The sequence below is a fragment of the Haliotis asinina genome, chromosome 8, assembly GCF_037392515.1.
Source record: "Haliotis asinina isolate JCU_RB_2024 chromosome 8, JCU_Hal_asi_v2, whole genome shotgun sequence".
NCBI lineage: Eukaryota > Metazoa > Mollusca > Gastropoda > Lepetellida > Haliotidae > Haliotis > Haliotis asinina.
In genome coordinates this window covers 53333706-53355001 of record NC_090287.1, presented here as the reverse complement: position 1 = coordinate 53355001, position 21296 = coordinate 53333706, and the positions used below count along the sequence as shown (strand labels likewise).

The window sequence follows — 21296 nt, the reverse complement described above, 5'->3', positions numbered from 1 at the left end:
ACAGATATTTCATAGCCAACATAAGCATGTCAAACTAGAAAAATCAATCTGTGTTACTCATTATGAAACTTGGTTTTCTACGGGTGAGTGTGGTTTCATGTTCCCTTAACAATATTCAAGCAATATCTCTGCAGGATAATGGACAAATGGGTTTCACATTCTGTACCCATGTGGGGAATCAAACCTGGGTCTCCAGCATGACAACTGGTCACTTTAAACATTAGGCTACCCCTCTGCCCTGGATTTCTACAAAGTTGTTTGGGTGGGTAGGTAGGTTTAGTGGAAAATACAAATGGCAGAACTTTTCAAACAGGTTGTTTAGTAAGTCAACATGCAGCGAATGTTTGGAGCATAACAGTACTACTGATTTACAGTAAAGTTTACACATTCCCAGCTGAGAAGTGCTTGTTATGATACACATGTATCTGTACATGCAGTCACCTGTTTAATGATCATGATAATCATTTTAAAGAGTTGATAGCTTAATTGCAGATTAATCTTGGAGCTGTAGCTTTTATTTTTCTTAAGAAGAAAAGGGTTGAAGATTGATGATGAAAATTGTATGCATGACATGAAACTGGTTACAATTTGGTGTGTATCTTATCAAACAATATGTTCACCCATATCTGTTATCTTAGTACTCAAATTTCAAAAGGCCTCTCACTGAAGTCAATATACATGATAATAAAAATGATTTCAGCTATTAACATTGATTAATATGCATGCTATGCAACACATACAAGTGAGTGAGTGAGTGAGTGAGTGAGTGTGAGTGAGTGAGTGAGTGAGTGAGTGTGAGTGAGTGAGTGAGTGAATGAATATGGTTTCTGTTACGTCGCTTTTTGCAATATTCCAACAGTATCACCACAGGGAACATCAGAAATGTGCTTCACACACTGTACCCATGTGGGAATCAAACCTGGGTCTTCTGCCTCATAAACAAATGTTTTAACCACTAAGCTACCCTACTGCAACTAACAACAAAGAGTGGCAAAAGAGTAGCGGCTATTGTACTGATACATTATCTTATTATCAGCATAATCAGCTAAATATCAAGCATATGAACAAGCTTCTTCAATGCCGAACTCAGCAATATTCCAGCTATATGTTACAGGTCTGTAAATAATCCAGTCTGGACCAGACAATCCAGTCATCAGCAGCATGATCATCAATCTACGCAATTGGGATACGATAACACGTGTCAACCAAGTCAGCAAGCCTGTTAGTCACCTCTTACAACAAGCACAAGTTACCGAGTTCTAATTCAGACCATCACAGGTAAATCAAAAATGAAATTCAACACCAGTATAGAGTGTCTTGGCAAGTCTGCATTGCCCAAATGTGAAAATGAAATGAAGCACTCATGTGGACCTGATTATATTCTGTACACACTGATTCTTGAAAGTTATAACTTTATTTTCTGGGAGTAAAATTCTAATCTAGTCAACAGAGATCATGGAAAGGGCGTGACCCCTGTGGCTGAAGCTATCAATCCACAAACCACATCGCACTTGTCAGATATGTAATCCAGAGTACTTGTTGTCAGACATCTACTTTTGTGGAAGCTGTGAATCCTCATATGGGATTCAACCCAGAAATAATCTGTATGTTGATGGAAAAGAGATGACAAAACATCACGAATGACAACTTCTGCATTCTAACAATGGGGATGTTTTGGTATAGATTCTTAATACCTTTTTCAAACATATCATATATTTATCTGCCTTGTATGTGTTTGGTCTTCTCCATACTACCAACTCCAATGCCACTCAAAGAGTTCTTGCATATGCTTCCCCTCATCATAATCTTCATCACTTGCTTGATGACTAAGTTAGAACCTACACCAAAATATCGTTCTCATTGCAATAAGGAAGTTGCTCGTCCACATATTCTTATCATTCCTTGTTACAAGTTAAGTGTATTTGTTACAAGTAAAGTGTATTTGTTACAAGTAAAGTGTATTACCATAATGCATGTGGAATTCTTCCAACATATGACAGAGCTCTGTAAATCACTGAGTGTGGACTCATATAATGATCACCCAAGTCTGCAAATTTCTCCACTTGAGGTGGTAATAAACAATGAGTTGCCAAAAATCATTTTCTAACCCTGATCCTCATGGGCGTTGTCCTGGCTAATGCACTTAAAAAAACTTTACTGCTGTCACACAACATTCTACAAAGGATCATTTGTCAACATCAATGTCAAATCAGAGTTCAAGCCATTTACGATTTTGATTTTATTCAGTCAAGTGATTTATTGCACAGTTCAACAGTTCACAAGGATATGATTGTTAGATATAATGACTAAGCCAGCTATTTAATATATACTGATGATAAGAAATATTCTTTTAAGTAATACTGTGTGCTCATTTTATATGAGGCTACAGTTTCAGGTCACTTTGATACTTCAGTATCACATTCCACATAGAAACCATGAGGGGATGCAAACGTTCTATAACTTGACTACCCCCCAGGGAAACCATGTCTTTGTGATCAGTTCCCAATTCTGCAGGTCAATGCTCATGCTGTTGATCACTGGTCTGGACTTGACCATTTACAGACCACTGTTAAACAGCTGGAATATTGCTGAGTGCTACGTAAAACTAAACTCACTCATTCACTACTGCAATCTTTTGTCTTTCGGGTGGAAAAGAAGCTGACATTCATATCAGATTGTTTCTAAGCCAATAATTATCATTATCAGTTCTGTGAATTTTTGTTGTTGGTCTTTGGTTTACTATTTTCAATGTGGTTAACATCTTAAATTAACGGCATCACAATTTGGACAGGAAATAACATTTTGATACAGTTGATTTTGAAACAATTAATGCACATTATACTTAAGTGTTATGCAACAATCATACACAGGCATTGTACTATCAATGATTAAAAGTGAAATATGCATCATATTTTCGATTGAGTTAAATTCAATATTGGGCAAAGAAACTAGTTTGTTTCGGTCATGAATAATTGGAAGTGTTCTTCCTTTCAATGCCACACGATCCATATGACATACAGGATTTGGGGTAGAGATCTTTGACAATGGGCCATTATAATGCCTCTGTTGCAATGGTATTAGAACTTGCTTGACTTACGCAAAATTAATATGAGGCAGGCAGTTTCTATCAACTTAAGTTCCTAGAGTAATATACAGAATACTAAACTTGCTTCCGTGAAATACCATTTGTAACACCCATGAAAGATTTAGAATCAAATCATTCATCATTTAATAAAATTGGTATTAAATGGAAGGCTGTTTATTATCCTTTATCTTAACAACATCAGTATCAAGACAGGGAATTGTCTTAATTGAAATCTGATCTGTACTGGCTAGCGACCAGTTATCGACATATTTTAGCGGTATTCACAAAATTACTCTGCAGTTTGTTCAATTAACAAAACAAAATTAACTATGATACTGAATTAGCTATTCACTGACGTGTCCAGCATGTTCACATTTTTATGTAATGCAACAGAAGGGAATCATGGCAGATGTTTCACTGGCATTTAGAATGGCAGTATATAAACAGATGTTCTCTAACAAAAAACTGTAACAGTAATCGCCATTCCGTATTTCTCATGCCATTCGTGAAATACTTCATATTTATATTAGCAAGTCCACACGAAGTGAGTTGCCAAGGGGCATAACTCAGTAGTATTCATGAAAACCTGGTCCATTTTTGGTCGCAGGAGGGGTCCTTGTTTTATGCGGTCTGTCTTTTTCCACGATGTATTTGAGTGAAAAACAATGACTGGTCCCTTCAGAAGATATTCCCACGTAGGCGCCATTGGCGAAAAAGGTTTTTTTGCTCTGTTCTTTCATAGTTTGTTTTATCAATCGATGGCACGCTTTAAATTATTTGTATCATAAGCACACATCAATCCTCTCCCTTATAGAACAAATTTTAACTTAATGTAACCATGGATGCACATTTCAGATAGATTTGTGTGAGGGAGGGGTGTATTGCCAGGGGCAGACAACTCCATGTGTGAATCCACCTAATAATGATCGTGTCATTAACTCATTCATTGAGTAATTTTATTTAATTTTATTTAACATGCTTGATATATTTTAAAGTGTTCAAATGTGTGTACTTTGATAATTAAACAGGTAGGAAAGCATTATTTATGCTTCAAATACCTTGTGCAATTTGTATTTTATTTTCAATAAAAACATTTTGTGGTATTGAAGCAATTATAAACCAGATTTACATGTATTTTCTGTCTGTATCCAGAAGTGACAGCCATAGAACTCGAAATTGTGGCTAATATTTGAAAACTGACTATATTTTATTGATCTTTTAATTTAAGCAGAATTCAGCATTATTCATTTGTGGATGTCATAGCACTTACATAAACACACGATGTAGATCTGAGTAGAGAGTAAGTATTTTTGGCACATTACAGCATCACAACATATTCACTGACTCAGGTTTAAAGTGAACAATGAATTGGTTAAAGGTGTAGGTCTTGTATTCTTTTTCAAACTTTAAATAAGAATATTGCTCCCATATTAACCTATGTTAAGATTTGTTCTGTTTTATGAACCATGTATAAAAACTCCCATTTCATTATTTTCACTGATATAATTCGGCATCAGATTTGCTTTAGGTTTGAAACATGGTATCTTCAGCACTCTTTCAAAGCACTGTCTAAATTGAATCTTCAACACTGGTAATACAGGTTCAAGATTAGAATATATGAAAACATGCTACAATCTTATTCTTAAGTTCATCAGGGCTGAACAAATTTTGAAAACTTCAGTCACCCTGCAGGGCGAGTACTCTTTTTTTTGTACTCGTCCTGCAAGATTTTCACTCGTCCTACTTTTTAACTGAAATAATCTGCAATCTCACCATGATCATGATGTGTTTTCTTGAATAAAAGATATTGATTCCTATAGATTGTGTTATTGTCTTTTATATAGTCAGTGAACAAACATTATTCTATACCTTCTGGCTAGGATCCAAATGGAAGTTCAAGTATTAAATATGACAACAGATGTGTGAAGTAACTGGTTTTCAATTGTCATGAAATTACATCACTGTAGTGACAATGGGATTGAACCAACATAAAACTAGAGCAGATTTAAATTAAAAATAATTGGCAAAAACTCGCAAATTTTGAAAAAGGTTCCCCTTCCATGGCAACATAATAAGCTGTTGTAAAAAGCTTGTTATAGATCACGCTGTTTTCTTTCGTCAACTTTCTGCATTGACTTAGTGTATTGTGCTGTTTGTGGATTTTCAACAACTTTCTCATGTTCACAACACTGAACGTGCTTCCTACTTTTGTTGTGGAATTTCAGTGTCCCCCTCCTAAATTTACCTCTAAGACCTATCACAAGTCCACATTTTGGATCTGACAGTTTGGGGTATTTTCGGCATGGAATACAAAATAATTCATCTTCCGACTCGCTAAATTTCGCCCACTTAAATTCCTTAAACCACGTTGGTTGTGCGAAACGTTTTCGTTTTTCTCTGTCATATTTCTTTTGACTTAGCTTTCTTTGTTGAATTTGTTTTTCTTCCGTTTTCTTTTCCCCATCTCCTGCCCCTCCCACATACTTTCGAATGTCCATGCTGGCGTTTCTTAATGCTAGCAACAAGCCCCTTACATCCACGACAATAGCAATAGTAGAAATACCTCCCCTCCTTATGTATTTAACACTGTTATTGATTTATTATTGGCATAAGCGACACGATCAATATCAGTACGCTGTTGTAGATCAATGCACGTTTTCGATTCTTAAATGGTTTGTAAAATACTTTGTTTAATAAATTGAAGACGTTATATGCTTTATTTCACAGCAAAAAAACGGTACTCGTCCGATACGAGTAGTTTGTATTTTTAACTTGCCCGACATGAGGTACCACTCGTAAATACGAGCGGACGAGTGGATTAGTTCAGCCCTGTTCATCTTAATTGATGCAAAACAAAGGTAGCACTTCATAATCTTGATTCTCTAACTTGAATCTGTTTCAATAATTTAGTGTTAAGATACTGATTTTGCCAACATTGACATTGTACATCAGTCATGATGTTTAATGAACTGTTTCTTTCTTCTTATAGGTCTGCAGACCTGAAACATGATATGTTGATTCGAAGTTTTAGGATGTTAAAAAAAGACTTATAATTCCAGATGAAACATTTTTCCTCTGTAAAGCACTGTGCTGATAGAAAAGAGTTGACAATAGTTGACTTGATCACCTTGTAGAATAAGAACGGATGGACAGAATTCAATCAGCTAAAGTTTGTTGCAATGCTGATGTATCAACAAACCTTGGAAAAATAGTTATAAAAATCCGAACCGTTGATTTAAAAATGGTGTGGACTTGCTATTTATATCATACACAAGGCTCAAATAATCAGTTGTGTGACTATTTCAGTGTTTCTTTAATTGTAGATTGAGACGAAGTGAAACAATTAATGACTTGTGAAATTACTAATATATTGATCATGTGTCATGCCTCCGGTACATATGAACTGACCATAATTGCGCATATGTGATACTGATAGATTGCCATTGGCGATAACTCGTACGCGCAATAACTGTTCGCTAGCCAATAATGAAAATTAAATAAATGTACCTAGTTCAATGGTATTTCCGGATTAGCGAAGTTTTCAGCGGAGGAAATAAGTAGACCATAAATGCTGTGCTTTCAGTTCTAACAACTGACGATGTGGCGTAATGGATTTATTTGTACATACAGTTTGAAGATTGCCTCATCCGGACAAGTACATATATTCCAGTCGAAACAGCTATGTTCGTGGCCTTATATCCGGGTATTGACGTAATCATTTCCGTGTTTGGGGCCCATATACCTGTTTGAGATTTGTTTTGGATTAGTGAACATTACACAAATCAATACTCACCCAATTTAAATACCGTGTACAAAACAATCTGAAACTGTCGTCCGCTGTTATTTGGGATATTGTCCTCCTGGTGTGACACGACAACTCCTACGACCTAACAAAACATCCTGCTAGGTCAGGGGTTATACATTCAGCCAATCAAATGCTCGCTTTCATTCCTCGTGCACCTGTCAAACAATGCGTTTTCTTGACTGGGACCCTGTCTACCCGAAACCACAATGTAGTTACATATGAATGTACCCTTTTGACTAAGCTGTCTGCGCACGCGATCTGTTAAACTAGCTTAATGAATTGTCCCGTGTTAGTGAATAATATATATGTGTGGAAAATTTGTGTAATTAGGAAACTGACACTTAACCTCCGAAAATAAACATCATTCTGATAGAAACAATTGAGCCAATGTTTTTTTGTGTGTGTTTTTCTAAAGAAGCTTGACTGAGATATGGAGACCCGATACGAGGGAAATCAGAAATATGTAGAAAGTATCAGGCGGAGAGAAATATGACCCTGGCATTGTGTGAAAGACTATCAGAACAAACCTTGTTATTTCCCATAACATAGGGAGAAAGGGCTGTAGGATGGATGGATGGAAGGTGGATTTCCTACTTCAAATGTCCGATTTTTTCAATGAAGTTGATATGAATAAGTCCATGAACAATTATGAAGTTAAAAGTAATAGTGAAATTTTTTATTACAAGCACGTACGTAAAAGGATTTCAACGTTAAATTAATGATTTCCTCTAGATCAATCTCAGTTTAATACTCCTCGAAACTGGTCATGCACCCACTTTGTCACAATTATTATAGGAGCGCTTAAATGATAAAACGCGATCCAGCTCCTAACAGTGACATTGGCGATACCTCCCAATTTACTAGTACGAAGTACACACTGTTTAGAGCTAATCTTTGCATCAGGGAAAATCCCATCCACTCATTTTTATACAAATCGATAAAATATAATAAGAATTCATCTTTTCTTCTAGTGGGAATGTTATGCTTTTAGTATATATACACTTAAATTGATAATATTGAAATACATAGTTGGCGACTATACATGTAATTTAGTGATACGCAATTGAATTTTCAACATATGTTTTATCGATTTGTGTGATTTAGGAATTGGCGGGATATACGCAATGGCTGCGAAGTTGAAGTCACACATACAGTCGTCTTTCAAGATGCATGGCCTCACTCTCCGGAGGTGTGTAATCAGATATTATTTTGTGATCGAATCGGAAACATTGTAGTCCACTGAGCTCGTTGGCATCGAGATATAGCAGGAACGTGGAAATTTGGATTTTGCTGGAAAACAACAACAAAACGGAACTGTCATTCTAATGCCTGTTTATAAACTAATGTTACGCATTGTACTGCCCTACAACATTTATCATAAAAGATATATAGCGTACATCTGATCATGGAGACTTTGTTGTATTCTGACATGGTGCTCTTCTGTCAATAATTAGCAACAAAAACATTTCAATGACAACGTATTTGTTATGGTTTACTACCGTTTAGAATTTACGGTAAGACTTCCGCCTGTATATCCCGTAAATTTTAACAACGTGGAAAAATGTCTCTAAGTGGCATTTTTTTATGTTGGATATGTCTTTCAGTATGTTAAGATACAATTAGAGAACTATTTTAATAGTGCATGAGGCAGTTCCGAATCACTAACGAAACACGCACTGCATGCGCCGCCGCAAAAATTATCTGAAGCGACTAAGGGCAATTTCTCTCGGAACAATGTTTCATGTTACTCATACCGAAATATAAAATTTATTTGGTCCTGATTGGCTGCAGAGATATCACAAAAGAAACGCTCCTGCAGTTCCAAATCATTTCTGGCTATTTTGGATTACATGACAAAACGAGGCAGTGTTCAGTTATTGATGCTTGTTTGGGGCTACAGGGGTCTCTGTCAAACAGTAACATGCGTTTAGTTGAATGGATGCGTTAACAATATTCATAATGTCTGATAAACAAATAATTAACAAACACTGCAGTTGATAATAACATCCTCTTGGTAGATAGGTTTAAAGGGGCACTGATGCGGAGCAGTTTCCGTGGACTGGTGTAAACTTTTGTTATTGTTTTTCTCCCGTGAGCACCCGGATGATATCCCAGAATTCGTGACTGGTTCGTGACCTCTGCTGCGCGTTCCGTAAGCGCAATTGATAGTTTAATTGTAGACAGATCAACTTAGGTGAAGTCATTTTTACTTCATAACAAATGTATTATGAAAACAAATGAAACACTTTGAAGGTTAATTATCTGCCAGTGGTAGAAATGGTAAAAAAACTATTAGGACGGGAAAATAACGAAGCCAATATACGTCTCTATATTTTCTCTCATAACCCTAATTAGTTTATTGTCATATTTGTATGATTCTGAAAATTAATAAAAGAACACACGATCTGCTTATACTCATAGTAAATTTCTAACATAACAGCAACATTTATACATTGTATAGATTGCCAATGTGGATCCTATTTCACACACATACGCGATCTAGTGTGTGTTTTCTGTCATACAGATTCTGCTGAATGCTACAACAAATAAATTAAAACAAAATGCAAATAATGAATGTAAAACAGACTAATTTTATAGCAACAATGTCAGGCTACTACCTTGTTCAGGAATGTATCCATCAATATCCACATAAAAGAAATCGTATTCCATTCATCTGCAGCTGGTAAATAATCCTGCTCTGTGTCGCGTGTCTTACAACTGTCTAGTTTGCGAAAAAGTAACACATCGTTTCACGTCTTTCGTTGGTGAAAACCAGATAAACCTCTCATTGGTCACCCAAGATAGCACACCTGGCAAACTAATTGTATGATGTCCACTATTCTAAGTAATTTAGTTAACCAATAATGAGCAATCAATCAACGCAAGGGTGGTTTATACTTTGAAGGGAGGATGTTGTTTTTGCACTCGCTCTTTGCGACAGGGTGTCGTCATCTACACACACTGCCTTTTGACAAATCCGCTAGAAGATAAAAGTAATTAATCAATCAGTGTGTTATCGGTTAATCCTTTGATCGATGTTTGTTTTTGTAACTCAGCTGATAAACCCTCTTGCATCACTTACATGCACATATTACATAACATACAATACATTTGCCATTACAGACCTTAATTTATAATGTTGAGTATTTACTCCAGACAGGAGAAATGCCTAATGGGAACCTTTGTTGAGTAACCGAAGTGGTGTTACTACTAATTATACCTGTTATATAAATTCATTAATTGACCATCCAGAGAATTATGACAAATAACGCGTGTAGGTTTACACCATCAAATGCGAGTTACAGCAAGGAAGATGTAATCTCTGCGTCGCATGCAGCCTGAAAACACCTATGGGCCGAAACTGTCTTGAGGATACCAACGGAACTTCGTTACATAAGGAATACACACAGGCATTTGCTGTGAACTTGGGTACATAGGTGAAATAAGGGTTTTCTTACGTAAGAAAATTTTCCAGTTTCTCTACCAAAGGCAAAGTCATCGTTGTTTGTTTACGAATTCAAATAAATCAACTGTGTGTTTTTATTATCATAAATAATAAACCAGGGTAGCTACCATAGCTACCAAAATTTACGTATGATATTTGCTATCACAGCTGAACCAACACTCAAAACTACCTATATATATATATATATAAAGCTTTGCAATCTTCCGTACTGAAACAAATGGCTTGCTACGAGCCTGTAGACATCATATTTTCATGTAACATGATTAAATATCGAGGTTAAAACACAGAAATAGGATTAAATTGGACCAGTAACTATACCATCCAAGCATCCGAAAAGAATTACACTGCTGGGATATTTGGTTACGATCAGACAAGGGATACCATGGATATTTTTAAACAAATGGCATATGATGGGCATCCGGCCTCCTGACTGTTTAGGTGAAGAAATTCTGCTAATATGGACAGGAGCCCAGTTCCTTTGTCCGTCACGGTCGAAGGAGCGGGCGCTGACCAATTTGCGGTTTGGTTTCGTAATTCGACCGTTGGCGAGAAACATTATTCGCTCCGCATCAGTGCCCCTTTAATACTTGCTGCTCATAACAATACATTCCAGAATCATGATTCCAGGTACCAGTGTCGGCTGAAAAATATTCTCTTGGGGTTTATACATACATGGTTTATGGTAGTGATCTCTTCAGCATTGATATACAATGTTTTGTCGTGACTTTTACATGCAACTTTAACTTGTAAAGTACAACTATCAAGACAAAATAACCCATTTTTTCAGAACCTTTATTCAGTCAATATGAAGATTTTTAACGTCACATCATCAGTTACTGATTGTAAAGTTAACAAGCATAATCTATTGATACCAGCATATTTGAACTCTTTATGGGTGTGCATCTTCGTGTGTCTAAAAATGAAACAAACTAACTCATGTCTACACCAGCCTCATTGATTCCACCACTAGCATAAGTAACCTGCCATTTTTGATTGTCATGAAAGATAACTTTCTGTTGCTGTGGTTAATAACGTAATGACACGGTATGACAATGCCTGCCCTTCTCTGTGCCAGTGAGTAGGCCAAGGGGGAAAACTTGGACCAGGTTCTCCAGCTGGCTCAGCAAACACACTGCCACTTGCATCATTTACCTGAATGACCCTGCAAGACTGCTTGGCACTTGTAGTGAATCGTACCTTACTAAAATGCATCAAGTTATTGAAAAAAAAGAATGATATGACTTGAAAACAAAACAAAACAATTTCAACCCCAAAGCATTGTCAAGTTGGTTATTTCCAATATTCATAACCTTTTACCTGACAGACAGTTCTGTACCGCAAAGTTGAAAAAAAGTAAAGAATAATATTACTAGGAAAAAAACCAAAACATTTTCAACCCCAAAGCATTGTCAAGTTGGTTATTTCCTGACAGGTTGTTCTGTACCTCAAAATACGTTTTGGTGAAATGAAGACCAAGGCGTTTTATGTATCTACTTCGAGCAAAGAACATATAAGACAGACCCTTGAGTGAGTATGTATTTTACATAAAGGGAACTGAAGAAACATCGTGGAACTAATAACTTTATTTCAACAGTAATTAACATCTTTTGGCAGTTGACAGTTTTGAGGTGATCCCTATTTTCTGGTGATCCGGAACCAACTTAACCACATGGCTCCATAAATTGCTCATTTCTCCAACAATATGGCAGATGTAGAGAAGATTTTTGTTGCTTTTTACAGGTGAAAAGTATATGCATGTGACGGATTGTTAACATGAAGCAGCTTGATTCTATTCTTATTGAGACGGGCTGTTCTGAATGAGTTACCTTTTCCTGACATGCCAACGCTAAATTACGCGATGATAGGTATCCTCGGTACAGGGCGCGCAAGTAAACTTCTGGTTCAGATCAAGTTAAACAAAATATATCACCTAAAAGAGCACTATCTCAGCTTTAAAATGTGAGATTTAGTGAAGAAATCCATCAAGGGTTACAGTTTCTAGGGGTTAACGTATGCGGCAGTGATTGGGAATAGCCGAGATCTGGAATACCCTTACCCACGGTTTGGTTTGTTTGTTTTTAAAGACTGTATTTAATATTGTTATTTATCTTTTTACCCTTTATTATTTTAGTTATTTCTCAACTAATTGCATCTAGTTTATTTTGATAACATGTCCAACCATTTCAAAGTTTAGTTTCATCTCTACACATTGTTTTTTAATTTATCCATATTTCATGTGGAAGATACAGATTACTGATTTTCATATTTGTCATTTGCATGTTTGAAAACATAATGTTTTAGCCAAGATATACTTACAAATTTTTAATAAGTGTTTATTGTTGCCATGGTGACAGTGAGGCCAGCCGCTACCTCGTGGATGTGTTGACCCCTGTGGCTGATGTACAGAGGGAAACATGGATGGAGAAAATCATTGAAATTGTGCAGAAGCAACCATGTGAGTTATCCCCCTTGATTCTGTTATGTGTAACCACCATTATATATATAAGCTGTAACCAAAACATGAAAAAAAAACCCACCCAAAACAGCATACATAGCCCTTATGAGATAAAATGGGTTTAGAAGCACAAGTTTCTCATTAGATGGTAATAGGCCACTTTGATAGAGATTTTAGATGTTGAGATGAAGAATGAACAGGGGTTAGGAAAGAGAACTTTGACAATGGGCCATTTTCAGGATTTGTAGCCATTTTCTGAATTAAGAATGGGCCACTGCTCTTGTATCAATGGTATACATCAAAATTTTAAAGGATCATTTTTCATTTTAATGTGCAAAATGGCACATGGCCTCTACCTTTCCCAGCCCCTTATTGAAGATAATTTTTATGGATATGCAACTTTTTAAAAAAAACATGCGTTAATACATTGCAGTATCAGATTATCATCTTGTAGATAACAGATGATTTCTGGTTTAAATAATTTTCATTTAGCGTTACTGGTATTATTCTATTTTTCAAGTTACCTGACTGCATGTGTCATTACAATTGCAAAGAGGTTTTGAGGTCAAGTCTTTGAATGTCATTTAGAAGTGTAAATACATAAGAATGAAGATTTTATGGATATCAACTTCTTTATGAGAGAACACAACGTTTCGGAGTTAATGCTTACTCCTTCATCAGGTGATTGAGAAAGGGATACAGAGGTGTATTTATATGTACAGGTAAAACAATAACAAAGTAACAAGTGGAATGAGTTAACGAAAGCTAGTATAAACAAGCACTGATAGGAAGCCGATAGTTAAGATAACAATGATGGAAGCCAATGGTAATGCATTACAGTTGATTGGATATGTTTACATAACATGATTGGGGATAAGGATGGAAGCCAATGGTGATACATTACGCATGATAGGATGATGTACATAACACACGATAGGGGGTGAGCATGTTTACATGAGGGTTGGTGATGTACAAACACAAGTATGTACTCGGGTAGATAGACTATACATGAATTACATAGATAGAATGTACACAGGTAGATGAGATTAATTTATCAATAAGTCCCAGGCACTTGGTAGGTACACTCCTTGGTCGCGGTTGATGGCTGGTTTCTGTGTCCGGATCTCGATGGCCTCTTGCAGTTTCCTTTGGCGCCAGTTGTTGTTGTTGGTAGATAGTATCCTAGTGTCCTCCCATCGAATTGAGTGTTCAGGGTTCTTGAGAATATGTTCAGAGATGGCCGATTTCTGGTCGAGTTTCCTGACTGAGGTCTGATGTTCCTTCATTCTGGTGTTGATTGGTGTCAGCGTTTCTCCAATGTATAGGTCGCCACAGTTGCAAGGGATCTGGTAGATGCATCCTCTCGGGTTAGGGTGTTGCTAGGGTTTTGAGGTCGCCTTGTGCTTAGAAGGTTTGCTTGTAACACTGACACATGAGTGGTGACACATTTTTGAATGTATTGATAACTTAAAAAGCATTCTGGACAAATTGGAAGGGGCCCATGAATCAAGGTGTAACTCTGTGTATTAGGGGTGTAGATCTGTAGTTACTTGGACAATAACTATGATTACCAACTAACTAGTGACATTAATTTCCAGGAGTTGTATTACTTACTTTCTATTTAAATCACGAAACTTGACAACCAGAGTCAAAAGCGGTCAAATTATGAGACTCGTACCAGACTCTCTCATGTCAGTCTATAGGGACCTGAGAAACGCGGACTCCAAAGTGGCCTGCTTCAGAGTGCATACAGACTTTCTAGAAACTTGTTTCCAAGGAGACTTGATTCCTACACAACTTGTGGCCCTAGTGCTGCACATTCAAGCCACCTACCCTGTTGAGCTCACCATGGCCAGGGCCCAAGCTCTAAAGGGATGTGCACTTAATCTACTATGCTCACACATTTAACTCCCAAACTGTCAGCTAGATAGTATTGAAGAATCAATTAAGGAAATCTAATCAAGGATCCCACCTTTTCTGATGCTGCTTGACTGAACCTTATCAAAACAGCTGTAAAAACCATCTCTCGGAGAGAAAACACTTCTCGACCCAAGATATTCACAGCCCGATTCAAAATACTTAAGGAAGCCACCATTAAAGATAACCACTATGACCCTAAACATTTCGATCACGACTAACAAAACACCGGAAGAAGCTGCTCCCACAGTACTAGATACTGACAACAACCAACTTCTGACAGCCCCCCTCCCCAAGACCTATATCTTGTCACCGCCACGATCAACAAGGCCATCCCAATCAGCAACAGAAGGACCTACGACAGGCCCTTAATATTTTAGCTAAAGGATTAGATCTTAGCAATAGCTCTAACCTCTGCTATAAGATTTCAAAACTCACTTAGAACAACACTTATGAGGTCAATAAACCAGATCAATTGTATAAAGACAATTTTTTTACTTACCTTACCATAGGTCTATAGCATATTACCTCAAGCTTTGCTTAGCAGGAGATCTGACAGAGTTGAATTGCTATTCAATCTTGAATGGCTACCTCGAATTCGATGACTGTAATGATATGGAAGTATCTGGATCTCCCAACTGCGAGAGAGCTTCACTTTTACTTCAAGCGTCGTCTTGTCTAGATGTGGTTGAGTTGCTACCTTTTTTCAGCTGATAAAGTTTGATTTACTACGCTTTTGCACTGATTCCTTTTACAGGTTCTTGGTGTTGGGGTAGGTAGTATTTTTCAATCTTTGTATCGGTTATAGCATGTAAATTCGTTATCATACCCTTGTCGCCTACCTTGGACAAGATATGGTCATGTGTCTCCTATTTTCGATGTTGCCTCCGTAATTTTACTCAGATCGATTTTGTTTGTTGGTGGATTGGTTTCTGTTGATGGTTCTTCCACAGTATCTAAGCTTTTGTGTTTCATTTTTTGTCACATGTGATTTTGCTGTCATTATCAGAGGGGCAGCCATTTCACTTGTCATTTGCAAAGCAGCTGCAGCACGTGCGAATGGAGCAGTCCACTATGTGGTTAAGGGTGTTCTTCATTTTCCTAATTGTCACGTTTATATTTTGTTTTGTTACAATAGTTGTGTATGACACGACACTTGTGCGTGGTGTGTAAAGGCCTGAAGTCAGGCAAAGATCCTCACCTCTGGTGTCCGGATTGTGCTACGGTGTCATGCACCCTTGAGCAGCGTTGTGCGGTGTGTACAGGTTTGACAAGTGCGGAGTTTAAAGTTTTCCTGACTGGTTAAGAAGAGGAAAACTCAGAAGTTACGCAAGATGTCCTGCATCTTCATCAGGATCCAGGTTGTCGGCGCCTTGTACACCAGAGTTACAGCCAGCGCTGGAGGTGCCTGGGGCGGAGTCTGATGCTTCGTTGAGAGTAGAGCCGACACTGATGCAGATGCCATTGCTGATGTCGACGCTGACACCAACTACCCAGACTGGGGGTTGGGTGGACTTGTCAAGGCCAGACACTTTAGCGCACCCGGCGGTACAATGGATTCTACGATCGTTGCTAGTACCTACCCCTTCGATGACGTCGGGCGCTCGGGAGCTGACGACGCCCACTACTAGTGCTCCTCCGTTCGTCCCAGACTTTGCAGCGACACCGAGAAACGCATCCGTTTACCGGTGCCGGTGCCTGTGGGTGCATCTCAATCAGCAAGAGCGCAGGGCTTGGTGAGATCGGCGCCTGGGTTTGGCTCATCAGCGTAGGGAGTGCCTACAGGCGCCACTACTGTAGAGATCAAGATGCACAGAGGCAGCTAGTCGATGAGCGTTCTAGAAGAGTAGGAGCAGAGCACGCGGGTGTGAGAAGATCCAGATCGAGAAGCCCCCGGAGCAGCTCGTCAAGCGTGTGTCGGCGTCGCCAATCTTCTTCTAGATCCCCGGATCGTTGGGCCAGATCTTTTCATTGTAGGAGAAGGAGCAGGCGGTCATGATCCCGGTCGGTGTCACCTCCTAGAGCTAGGGAGTCGGCACATAGGAAACAGGTGCCGGAGCGCAAGTCAGGCGTGTCTTGGAATGTCGATGAGGAGCAGTACTTTTCCCCTGATTATGAGGAAAACCCTGCTCACGTGGAGGATGAAGAAGACTCGTACCTGCCGCTTTCAGCAGTATATGATTGAATCGCTGACAGACTCCCAGATTGCCCTTCCCCGTCTTCAGGTGTGGACAGCGCCAGGGCTATCAGAGTTGATCCAGAGCTGATGATTCCGCCACATCCTATGGTGGCTGATGCCATATCCTGCTTGAACGAGGAAACGCTACGTCCCGAGTAGGGAATCTGTCAGATCCGCCTTTCCCTGAGGTCGTGGCCAGGGCAACGTGGCAGCCGATCATCGCAAGCCTACAGGCTCAACCAGGCGCCCCTATTCAAGACGTTGAGGGTGTTACCTGTCACGACTGGGACCTCCTGCCCCCAGCCGTGCCAGTTTTCCCTACACCGGTAGACGGGAGGAACATCCCAAATCATCTTTTGGAGGAACTGGTCCATCCTCGAAGATCCTTATGTTACCAGAATCCTACAGAAGGGCTACAAACTACCGATCATACAACCTCCACCGTTGACATCTCAGCCATCAGCGCGGGTGTATCCAGAGTCGCGGCACCAGTTGCTGGCAGACAACATCGAGGTGTTACTAGGGAAGTGTGCCATTGAGGAAGTGTTGGAGTTCACAGGAAGTTGCTGACGTTCGTGTTCGACGGTCAACATTACCAGTGGCAGGTCCTGCCGTTTGGCATTTCCACGGCCCGTAGCTGTTTACCAGAATCACGAATCCCATCAGTCGGTTTCTTCATCCCAGGCAGATAGAGTTTGACCTGTACATTGCCCTCTCAACCAGTTCGAACCTCAGTTGATATGCAGACAGCTAGACTTTGCCATCCGTCTCCTGAAGCAGTTAGGGTGGATAATCAACCGGGACAAATCGCAATTGCATCCCATGCAGGAATTGGTGTTTATCCGGGGCCTGTTCCAGACACGGTATGACCGTGTTCAGATCCCTCTTGACTGGTGGGAGAAGATTTCGTAGCGAAGTGACTGTCAGGGCCGTTGCTTCTCACGGAATGGCAGTCTCTCTTGAGCCTACTGACGTCAGTTAAGTTCCGGTCGCCTGCATGGGACCTGAACATTGTGCCACAGCACTTGAGAGGTTGCCCCTACAAGCCACTGGACAGGGCTTCGTTTGACAACTTAATGAGGAAGACAGTGTTTCTGTTGGCACTATCTACAACAGTGAGAGAGTGAAATTCTAGTGGATGTGACTAGGGTCCGATTTGAACAGACCAGACATGGTGCTGTACACTTGGGCCTTGTCTGGGATTTCCTGGCGAAGCCAGCTGCCAGGTCAACCAGACAGGTTATTCACCATCCCCCCTCTAACTGCCATCATCAGACCAGAGGATCGGGAAGAGCAGTTACTCTGTCTGGTTCGGGCCCTTAGATTATATATCAGGATGTCCTTTCCTTGTCAGGTAACTAGGAAGAGGTTGTTCCTGCCCTTTTCCATGACTGCTAGAGGGGAAGTCACCAGGAACATAGTAGCCTTATGGTTGAGGCTTACGATGCACAGAATCTTCCGCACCCGTTGCCTTACAACCTGCACGAGATACAACTGCAACTCGCGCGTCCTTCCACTGTATAAGGTACGATCTTACTTACCTTGGTCTATGGGGGTCTTGTACTTTCGTGAGATAACGTACCGTGCCCCTCTGGTGGTTAGTATATGACTTACTACTCTGATTCTGGTTCTGGTTCCAGTGTTTGTGAATCAGTAGTGGTCCGGCATATGTGGGATGATAGACATTTGACGGTCCTCTGGAGTCCTGCACCACTATCCTGTCTGTTGCATCCATATGCTATAGACCTATGGTAAGGTAAGTAAAAAAATATTTAAATACTTACCTTAACATAGGGTGGATCTTGTGGAGTCTGCGCGTATGCGCAGTGGAAGATCCAGATATTTCCGTATCATTACAGTCGTCAAATTCGAGGTAGCCATTTCAAGATTGAATAGCAATTCAACTCTGTCACATCTCCTGCTAAGCAAAGCTTGAGGTAATATGCTATAGACCTATGGTAAAGTAAGTATTTAAATATCTAAAATATTTGCCCCGCACCATCACATGGCAATAAAAGTCAAAGTTTCTCAGACCTGATGGCCTTTGTTAGGAAACAGTGCATTTCTTTCATGACTCACGTGATGCACACCCATCTTCTGAACTTGGCACACAATTCGGACAACAAGCAGTTGGAACCCACCATATGGTAATGACCATAGTCTGGAATCGTTTATTAAAGCAGTCACAAATCATTTCTTTAAACTCAAAGACACAAAATTCAAACACTGGAATCTCACTTGGAATGAATTCACTGCTATAGACCGGCGTAGAAAAAATGAAAATGTGTAAAGACGTCATTAATCTTTACCCGAAAGAAGAAATATCTCATAAAGTCTTTATGGGACTCCTCCCCACTGGCTGCCATGCAGGTAGATTCTACCTTCTTAGGGATCCATAGATCCCTTACTCCCGGGAAACTTCCTGGCAGACCCATCATTATTGGAAACAACACATACTGAAAACATCAGTAGTTTTTAGGATGAATACTGTAAATCATGAAATTAATGCGTCATGAATTTAATGCGAGTGCAATGGTCTTGTCTAAAATGCGTCATGAAATTAATGCGAGCTCAGGAAGCTGTGTTGATCAGAAAAATGCGACACCCTGATTCTTTGATGTTCATTTTCTTTTCATTTCTTATTACCACACACTAGTGACCTGAATTGAGCTTGTTAAACATTGAATGGAATGGAGATGACAATGTTATGATTACGCTGCCATGTTTGATCACGTGATTGCTAGCTACTACTTGTCATATGACAACAATTAATGGTGAATTCAAGGTGGCCATGAAGAACCAATTTATTAATTGGTATGCCAACAAAGTGTGAGACAATTTGACAGGTTCCAAAAAGGACACACTTGTGGATTTACGAATAAGTGTGCTGAAGCCTCTACATGCCAAATGGATGGAGGCCGCAATTGCAAAGGTGAGCAAAGATCGCTAAACGATCCTGCGTGGCTGGAGAATGTCTGATCTGGCTGATGTGCTTCAATGACTTTGAACAATTGACAGTGATTATTGTAACCAGTGATAACTGACTTGCGATACCCATAATAAGGAAGAGACCTGTATTGACTGGTGTAGTGGCAACACTTCTGCTTAGTGACAAAATTTGCCGATGAATAATTTCAATAGGTATTAAGTAGTGTCAATGAAAGGAAGAGATTTCCGTTTTCTGACGTTTATTCAAAAGTACACCCCCAGACTGAAATGCGTCATTTTAATAATGCGACACATGTACAGACGCATTTTTCGCATTAATAAAATGTTCGCATTAATTTCATGATTTACAGTACATCAAACAATTTGTCAAAGAGTATAGCAGTTTTATACGGGACATGATACATTGTATTCAAAGATTAGAATCAGCTAATTTTCTACCGACCCAGACATCATATTACTTACCATGTATGTCACCTATCTTTACACAAACGTCCCAAATGGTGTACGACTACGATCAGTAGCCCAAGCAATTATATGGTTCAACCCTGACTGACTAGTCAGTCTTACAGGCATTGTTGATCTTTTAGGAATGGTCCTACACAAAAACAGCTTCATCTGAAATGGTACTCGCTACCTCCAAGTCAAAAGTACCGCAGTGGGAGCTAAACTAATGCCGTCGTACTCAACATATTTATGGGTGAACTAGAAGAAAAACTTCTAGCACGATACACTGTTAACCTTACATCTATGTTAGGTTTATTGACAATATCTTCATGGTATGGACACTATGACAACAACACCTAGAATCCTTCCTCAACTACCTGAATAGTTCGCACTGAACTATTAATTCACGGCTGAATTCTCTAGAAACAAAGTCTCTTTCCTAGACACATGGGTATCATTCAACAAAGATCTCCAATTATTGGAATTCACACTTTATTGTGAACCCACTGACATGCACTCTTATATGTTGTATACATCATGTCACTCTAGACATAGACATAGACATTTGTTCAACACCCGAGGAATATGAGAAACATAGCCTCAACCTCATCAGTAATTACCTCAAACAAGGTTATCCAAGGAAATAAATACAACAAAACAAAAACAGGTCCGACTCTGTTATCTCTGTTAAATTAAAGAACCAAACCAAAATAATAGACTGGTTCTAGTTAGCGACTATAATCCCATGAACATGGAACTCAATGCAATTGTCAAAAAAAGTTGGCACCTACTAAGTGGCTTTGACATCTGTCAAGAAATTTTTGTATCAACACACATTGCTGTCTACCAGAGAAATAAAACCCTTAAGACGTCATTAAGACCCTTGTGACGTCATAAGCAATTAAGCATTGTGAGGTCACGGGCTGAGTTAACAGTTAAGCCTTACTGTTCAGTTCAGCTCAACCTGATGAGGAGGCTAGGATAAACCACGAAACG

General features: G+C 39.2%; 2 protein-coding genes across 2 annotated transcripts in view; one reads left to right on the top strand and one right to left on the bottom strand.

Moving 5' to 3' along the window:
- The window catches only part of LOC137294583 (uncharacterized), a 32013-nt gene extending 25004 nt beyond the window's left edge, over positions 1-7009 (bottom strand). The window contains exon 1 of the mRNA XM_067825630.1: positions 6879-7009. The gene's annotated coding sequence lies outside the window, so the exon portion shown is untranslated. The remainder of the gene's footprint in view (positions 1-6878) is intronic.
- Positions 7010-7999: 990 nt separating this feature from the next.
- The window catches only part of LOC137295109 (DNA polymerase epsilon subunit 2-like), an 82777-nt gene continuing 69480 nt past the window's right edge, over positions 8000-21296 (top strand). Inside the window, exons 1-2 of the mRNA XM_067826414.1 lie at positions 8000-8079; positions 12711-12811. Coding sequence (XP_067682515.1) covers positions 8015-8079; positions 12711-12811 — 166 coding nt within the window. The 5' untranslated portion in view covers positions 8000-8014. The remainder of the gene's footprint in view (positions 8080-12710; positions 12812-21296) is intronic.